At 39.3% G+C, this 8,234-nt stretch overlaps 1 protein-coding gene across 1 annotated transcript; it reads right to left on the minus strand.

Moving 5' to 3' along the window:
- Window positions 1-2,879: 2,879 nt before the first annotated feature.
- On the minus strand, window positions 2,880-4,190 carry LOC105054768 (protein EXORDIUM-like 3). Its single transcript, XM_010936358.4, has one exon. It carries the CDS (start codon window positions 4,116-4,118, stop codon window positions 3,069-3,071), a length of 1,050 nt encoding a protein of 349 aa, XP_010934660.1. The 5' UTR covers window positions 4,119-4,190; the 3' UTR covers window positions 2,880-3,068.
- Between the last annotated feature and the right edge of the window lie 4,044 nt (window positions 4,191-8,234).

Genomic DNA, 8,234 nt, shown 5'->3' on the forward strand with positions numbered 1-8,234 from the left:
TTCATCTGAAAATATTGCAGTAATTGGGAAAATATTGTTATCATGCAACACAACCATTCAAGTCTAGCTAACATTGGTAACTCGGAAATCTGGTCCAATGAATTCGTATAATCAAAGTGGATGGGTAACTGAGACAATTGTTACCTAACAAATTAGCTGTATAATAGAATGGCAGCATGAATTCGAACAATGAAATTATGAAAGGATAGTTTTACAAAAACATAAATTAAAGATCTTTTCGTGAATAATGTGGTGGTAATGTTTGCACCAAGATTTGAACCTAGACCTTCCAAGATCAAGCCTTTAAAAGTTGGGCGCCAAATAAAAAAAGAAATATATGATACAGATATAAAACATTTGATGGGGATCAACTTGGAAATCTGATTAAGCTACATTATTCTAAACTTTTTGAGCATTATGAACTATACTACTATTGAGATGACTAATTCATATTAGCAAAGCATAGACTGTTGTGATCTTGTGAAAGGAAACATTAATGATTGCGAACCTCTCATCAAATAAATGCAATCATTTTTATAGCATGTGCACTCTTGTTAAGCAATGTTGAATGAATTGAGAAATACTTATATTTTTTTTATAAAAAAAATCCAGCAGTACCTCACTGATATAATAGGAAAGAGTTGGGATAACCTTCTTGGGCTCATTTTATCTTCCAAATCTGTTAAATAACATGATGTGGACACTTCATTCAGGGATACGGTGAGGCACGAAGTTAGGTCTTTTCACGTTCTGATAGTGCATCCAGCTTTTTTTCATATTAAAGCTTGATGAGATTTCTATTCTTTTTTTTTTTGAAAAAAGAACATAATTTTAAACTATTGTTGGTTAATTGCTGTGCTTAGTCTTCTCCATGGGTGGACCACCTTGCTGCCTTCCCCTGTCGCTTTCCCTTTCTTTCCACTGCCGGGTGAGAGCTTTCTTTGAGGAGATTCCCTTTGGTGAGGCCAGCAAGAAGTGATGGTTGCTCTCTTTTTGTTTCCTTCCTTGTTATTTAATTTTTCTCTCTTTAAACTGGCGTCCATTCTGCATCACGGGGACCATTTTAATAACGTTATTTGAAGCTGTTCATTCTTTCTCAGGGCTCCATGAACGTGGGGTCCAAGCTATCATCACTCTTTTTGAGACTGGACCATGAGATGGGAAACCCAAGCTAGTCTAAAGCTTTTCTATGTTTCCTTTTTTTCTTTCCCCCTTAATCTTCTCCCTCTTCTCTACTGGCCTGCTCTGTGGTGTGGATAGGATGCTGGTTGGCTGCTGCTGCCAAAGGTGGCCATGGGCAGTGGAGGAGCCCACTACATTGTGGCCATGCGTGACATCATGTTCTTAGGAAATGAAATGATGGTGGCATGTGTCAGATGGTGAATTACTCATCACCAATTTAATGCGTGATCCATGCCTGATTCAGAGCATTCTTTTTCTGGCTTTTGTGGTAGCTACAGAGGTTTTTTTAAAAAAATATAATTAAGATATGTGATAGGATGGCTTGATGAACTTAAGTTTATGCCCAAGGGTTTTGGGTTGTATCTCTTTCACAGGAGAGAACGATTCATCCATTCATCCTCTATCTTTTCTTTTTTTTTTTTTTTTTTTTTTTTTTTTTGGGTGGTATGCACCAATGGATTATATAATGGCCATTATGAGATCAATACAGATAGATGGAAAGGAGAATTTGAATTGCTTTGAGATATGTGCAACGAATGATCCAATGATTGATGAAGATTAAACATTCTTTCATACGGAAGATTCAATCTAAACTCATGCCCAAGATGTTTCAAAATAACATCTATGCTAGTTTATGAGGAGATCAATCTAATAACGCACAAAGATCTCTTTTTGGCTTTCAAAGAATAAGAAATTATATATCATACAGCATGCATCATATGATCATGCATGCTGCCAATTATAGCTACTCATTTCTGTACTCAACAGTGCACCAATAAAAACAGTGAAAGAGAACCATAAAGATGAGGGGCTATAATGGACAGCATGCACCACACCATGTATGATATAATTAATGTCTTCTAAGCATGTTATGCCCGTATTCTTCCCTGAAGGACTGGTGAGGCTGCCCCATCCATCTCTAAGCTTTGAAAATCCAAAGGGTAAGCACAAGCACCTCTCTTTCCATCAACCAAGCTGGACTGATATTTTCATCGGATGAATGAGGACCTACAAACCCACAGCTACAAGTACATACCTGACACAATTGATCTGAATTCACAAGGGAGCAAATGAATGTGGCTTTTGGATGATATACATTTATAAACAGGTACGTCGATTTGGCACTTTTAGAAGACGTTGTCTTCCTTGATTTAGGGGTCGCAATCAGTGGGTCAGGTTAGGATTAGGACCTGACCCAAACCTGGTCTACAGCCTACCTGCCAACACGCACCCTGACCTACTGACCCGTTTAAGGTCGAACCTCACTTAGGTGTGGACTTTCAAGTAGATAGGCTTTTCTTTATAATTTTCAGAGCAGTAGTGCTATAACTGAAATCTCTTTGTAGTTCTAAGCTAACCTGTATATTATATAATTTCTAACATATAATTATATAATATAATATAATATAATATAAAGATGTGATTTCACTGGGACACCACCACGACAAAACGCATTCATTTGAATCCCCAACGTAGAAAATGACGTCCTGGAGGGTAGCAAAACTGTAAAGCTGGATGCTTCTAGAAGCAACTTGGATGACATTCTCTCTTCCATACTCACCTTCTAAACTTTCATGAAGCCATACTTATCCACTATTTTACGACTAAGAAGGCAAAGAAGAGACCGACTAAAAACTATAGAGCGATAAAACCAAGAGTAAATCCCACCCTATTCACAAAACAAAAACATACCAAAATATTAAAATACTCCTCCCCTTCCTTTTCCTCTTATTAATCAAGTAGTACTAACACGTCTAAAAAAAGATTACAACAGACGGAGAGGATTACTTAAAACCTTAATAAAAACTATAATTAAGAAAATAAAACACCATAATTTCCCCCTTTTTTTTTTTTTTTTAATCTTATGACATTTTCTCCTCTCGATCTTATTGGTCGAGGGCATTGGGGCCGGAACAGTAGTTGAGGATAGGATTCCAGATCCACTGCACCAAGAACTTCCTCCCGCTGACGCCGTTCACGTTGTACGCCGCGCCGCTGTTATCCACCAGGAGCTGCCCGGTGTACGCCCCGCCGCCGCCGGTCCCGTAGATCCCCTCGCAGAGGTCGGCGATCTCCGTCGGGAAGCTCGGGTCGCTGCCGGCGTACCATGCGTTCACCAGTGGGTTCGACGCCAGCTCCGCCAGCTCGTGCGCCACCACGCTCACCATCCCATCCACCCCCACGTCCCCATTCGGCGGCCGGCCCGCCGACCGGGCTCCAGGGACGTAGGCTGGCACGGCGAAGGGGTAGGCGCAGACCCCCGGGCATTTCGCGGCGGAGTTGCCGATCCACGCGTAGGGGAGGGTGTAGCCCACGATGGATGGGAAGGTAAAGTAGTGGAAGCCGCAGACCTGGCCGCAGAAGTCCTGGACAGCGACGTCGGTGGAGGTGAGGACAAGGTAGAGGCCTCCACGGGGGTTGACGGGGAGGGGACGGGTCCGGGCGGTGATGGCGTCGCCGATGACAGACTGGATGGAGAGGCGGGTGAGGGATTTGCCGCGGGAGTAGCGGCGGTCGTTCTTCTCGGCGCCGACGATGACAGTGCGGGAGACGTTGGCGCCGGTCTGGTCGGTGTAGAGCTGGACGGTGCGCCACCAGCCGGCGACGGAGGGGGAGGGGACGGCGGCAGGGTTTGCCGGAGAGATGGAGCGGAGGAAGGTGCGGAGGATTTGCTTCTGGGATTGGGTCCAGGCGCCGTACCAGATGGGGTAGATGGTGATGTTGGTGGTGAGGACGGGGCCCATATGGTACATTAGGTGGACGAACTCCGACGAGCCCTCGTACTTCTTCGACACCCCGATATCCGTCGTTGGCCGACCTCCATTTCCGGTGATGTTGGTGGCATTCAGCACAGTGTGCGGCCACGGCCTCCACGCCACCACCGTCGCCACCGGCGCGAGGAGCAGCAAAAGCCAAAGAACGGCCGGTGAGCTCATTAGCAGCTCACCTGGAAAGGAGGGAAGTGGGAGATAGGAGAGTTTCAAGTAATGGGAGAGGGTACAAGTGTGGCTTTGTTTATATAGGACGAAGGTACTTTTTTTTTTTTTTTTTTCTGTAGTTGAATTTCTAATATATATATATAAACAAAAGAAAGGAATTTATTTTTGAAGCGCGCCGTGAAAATGCGCGGAAAGGCGGCAATGGATGACAGGTAGGATGTTTGCTGTCTGTCTGTCAGGATGGGGCCCACGGGCCTGACGGGGAAGTGAAAGTAGAAATGGGGGTGGAGCCGTTTCTGTTTGTGAGCGGCCAGTGGCAAGCTTGACACGTGTCTTCTCTTTTGGATTTTATACACGGTACGGGGTCCACCCGGGATGGAGATAGTTTGTGGACGGTGGTGATCGATTTGGACAGGGGTGATGGAGTTTGTGGCTTGGGGTGGTACGACTTGGGGTGTGGGGGAGCGGAAAGAGTCGAAACACTGGGGCCCACAGTCCGGCATCCGGGAGAAGGAAGGGGTTTGAGATAGGATCACCTCTGCGGTGAGCATAGGCGAGTGAGTTGGAGTTCAGGCGTTCACCGGGGGTGGTGGGATCGGGGAGTGGTCCCTTTGGGCTCTGCGTTGTGGGATACAGTGGAGGAGAGCATCCCCAATCACGGAGCAAATTGCTGGGAGGCAGGGGCACAAATGATTTGGGAGGAGGGCAAGGTGGGAGGGTGAGGAAATCTTTTTGACACTCTGGTTTCTTTTGTGGAACATTCCACTCCCACTACCCGGCGGCCATATATTTTATGGAAGAAAATGTTGGAGGTGGAGAGTACTCGGTTTTGCTTGGATGCGAGTCAGACCTCAAATCTAGACTAGATTAAGATGAGTTCTACCATTTCTCCTGCGTTTTGTTGGGAAAAAAAAAAAAAAATGAGATTAAAAAGATGGATGATCTTCGTTCGTTATATCGTTAAAAAAATAAAAATAATAGATGAAAAAAAAGATTATTTGCTCCTGGGCGACTTAGTTATTGTTCATCATCTTGAAGTTTTTAATTTCAAATTTTCTTAAGATTAACTTCGACAGTAGTATAATAGATAGTAGTAAATAAGTAAAGGAGGTTTGGAATTTATGATCAGAGATCCGGACTTCAGATTTGTTGTGGACAATAGATGTTCGATTTTTAACATTTCTATCTCATATCAGAATTGAGAGTAGCCTAGATAGAAATTAGCTATGCCTGGCATGTTTTGGGGTTGATTCTACTTTGTGGAGGATGATTTGGCTACAATGATAAGCAAGATCTTTTGGTCCAAGTCCAAAAGCTAAGACCCACTATTTGCTATAGAATATTTGAAGTTTTGCAAGGGAGGGTACTTTCTTTTTTGCAAGACATATTTATTGTAAAATGAATAAAATTATGAATTAGGTAGCGACCTTCGTAACTAAGCATTTTGGATGGTATTGTGAACCAATCAGTCTCTGCTCCGATAAACTTTCAAGATGTTTTACTTTTTAATTTATTCAGATATATTTATTTTATATTATAATAAATTATTTATCTTAATAAAAAAAAAATTATCCATCCACCTATCCTTACAAATTGGGAAGATGTAAGAAAAGATGAATTGAACCGGTAAGAAGAGAATTTCTATGTTGACAAAATTATTTTTATTAATTTTTTGATAAAAATCTAACACTTCTTGATTTTTTATTCATTTTTTTGATATATATATATATATATATATATATATATATATATATATATATATATATATATATATATATATATATATATTACTTTATCTATACTATTGGATTTTATTACTAATTATTTTAATTTTAGTACATAATTTTCATAATTAAAGTAAATAATTAAAATTATTTTTTATGCTTTATTTATATGAACTATTTTTAATTAACTATTTATACAAAATTAATTAATTAATTAATTAAAATTATAAATTTGTTAGCTATTTATGTAATTAATATATGAATAAATTTGTTCATATATAATTAATTTATATATTTATTTATTAAATTAAATTAAAAATTAAATATTTATATAATTTTTATTTAATTATAAATTATAAAGATCATAAGTTGATAGCCCTAGCTATTTTTTTAGTATAAATCATATTATAAATTTTTGATGATAATAATAATAAGATTTTTTTTATTAAAAGATAATTTAGTAAAATATCATTTAAATATAATTCATTGCTCTTTTCATTCCTTCTCTAATAAATAGAGGAGAAAATTATTTTCATTCATCCTTCTATATTTTACAAACATATGAAAGGATGAATGAGTCTCCCATCACTCATCCATCCTCTTTTTTATCCATCCTTCCTTCTCTATTCATCTTTTTCTAATTCATCTTTCATACCTAATAGAAAGTAAGGATATGGATCACCCATCTATCCTCTATTCTTTTTTTTCTATCCATCCTTGTTTCAATTCATCCTTCATACCAAGCAAAAGATAAAAAAATGGACCATCCTCGTAATCCAATGCACCAGGTCTTTTATTTCTCAGTTCAATGGTGGATTAGAATGAGTATCTGTGTGCAATATGAGATACCACGGGAGCATTTAGGGTGGTGGGAAGGAAATAAGGCATATTTTGAGATGGAATGAGGTCGGAATTCATGCGCTCGAGTCATTTTATGCATGTCAAATAGGAGTTGAAAATTTTGGACTCATCGCTAGCCCGGATCCTTGCTGTTGATATGTATATATGTAGTAGGTTTCCCAAGGGATTAGTGTTAGATGTGTCGTTTGTTATCTTTTTTTTCAGTTGAACTGATCACTCCCTGTGTGCCAAATAATAGGAGTTGGAAATGGATGATCACGCTCGTATCTCTCATTTAGGAATCAGGATTCTCTCCAATTCATCATTAAACTAATTAAGAGGTCTAGTCGTGAATCACCAGTTGCACATGTAACCTGGTAGCTCCTGATTGAGCCAGGTATGAGATGTACATCATGCTCCAATGCGCAAATACACAATTGTCTAGTAATTGAGAATCAGACTTCGTTAATTCAAAAAGAAATGGGAGAGGATCCGTACTCCTACTACTAATAGAATTTAGAAAATGTTTGATTAGGAAGAGTTGGAGTCTAGAATCGGAATGGAAATGAACAACTCCCATTCTAACCATTTAGTTGGGAGGAGTTTCATTCCGGTTTCGATTCTGAGATAAAATAGAAATGATCCACTCTACTTAAAACTCGATCCCTATACTCCCAGAAGAATTCAAATTTTTATTTCGATTTTGATTCTGATCACGAACCAAATATTTTGAAGAATTTGACTATTTAAATTTTAATTCGGATCCATCCTAATTTCGATTGTGAACCAAACATCTCCTTGACTCTATACATTAATTTTATATTAGTTAATCTCAGATTTTATTCCTCAGCCTTCTTGCTGCTAGAATAATCATCAACCTATGGTCGAGTTCAATTGTCTTACTTGGATTGGCAATGAGTGCTAATGGTAGGTAGTTTCTTTACCTACACGATCTATTAAGTGGAAGATATTTCCCCATAATGAGATCTATGAAACAGTACATCAATACTTGCCACCCCAATGACAGTGGCCTAGCATTTTAAGAGTGCTAGCCCTTCTGCACTGAAAGGGCTGATGCATTCACACTTTCCTATACTTGGCTTTGTAGAACCTAAATTGTCGTTTGCATGCAAAAAGTTGCATTAATTTATGATGGCGGAAGAAAGCTAAGCTCGTGAGAAAGGGAGAGGCTTGGAGGAAAGTGATTCTGCCCCCAACAACTAGGTTGGAAGTGTATCTTTTATGAATCTACCATTAGATTATCCATCACTTTGAGATCTATACAGATAGATCATTGATGGCATTTGGAGCTCTTTTAAAGTCTATGTATTGGATGATCTAACAATAGATTCATCTTTCACCGGCATGAAAGATACAACGTCCATCTCTTGGTAACCATGGTTGCTGGTTGAATTAAGAATTTGTCTGGTGGCATGGGTTCTGGGTGTCATTTCAATTGGCACGAGCCAACCTAAAACCCATTTTATAATTATTTTTTATTTTTATTTTTCAAAAGATTCAAGAAGAAAATAAACTTGGGTGAACAATG

This window comes from Elaeis guineensis, chromosome 12 (assembly GCF_000442705.2).
Source record: "Elaeis guineensis isolate ETL-2024a chromosome 12, EG11, whole genome shotgun sequence".
Taxonomy (NCBI): Eukaryota; Viridiplantae; Streptophyta; class Magnoliopsida; order Arecales; family Arecaceae; genus Elaeis; species Elaeis guineensis.

What these genes read in the sequence shown, in the direction of transcription:
- LOC105054768 (XM_010936358.4), bottom strand. Translation starts at nt 4,118, where the DNA reads ATGAGCTCACCGGCCGTTCTTTGGCTTTTGCTGCTCCTCGCGCCGGTG.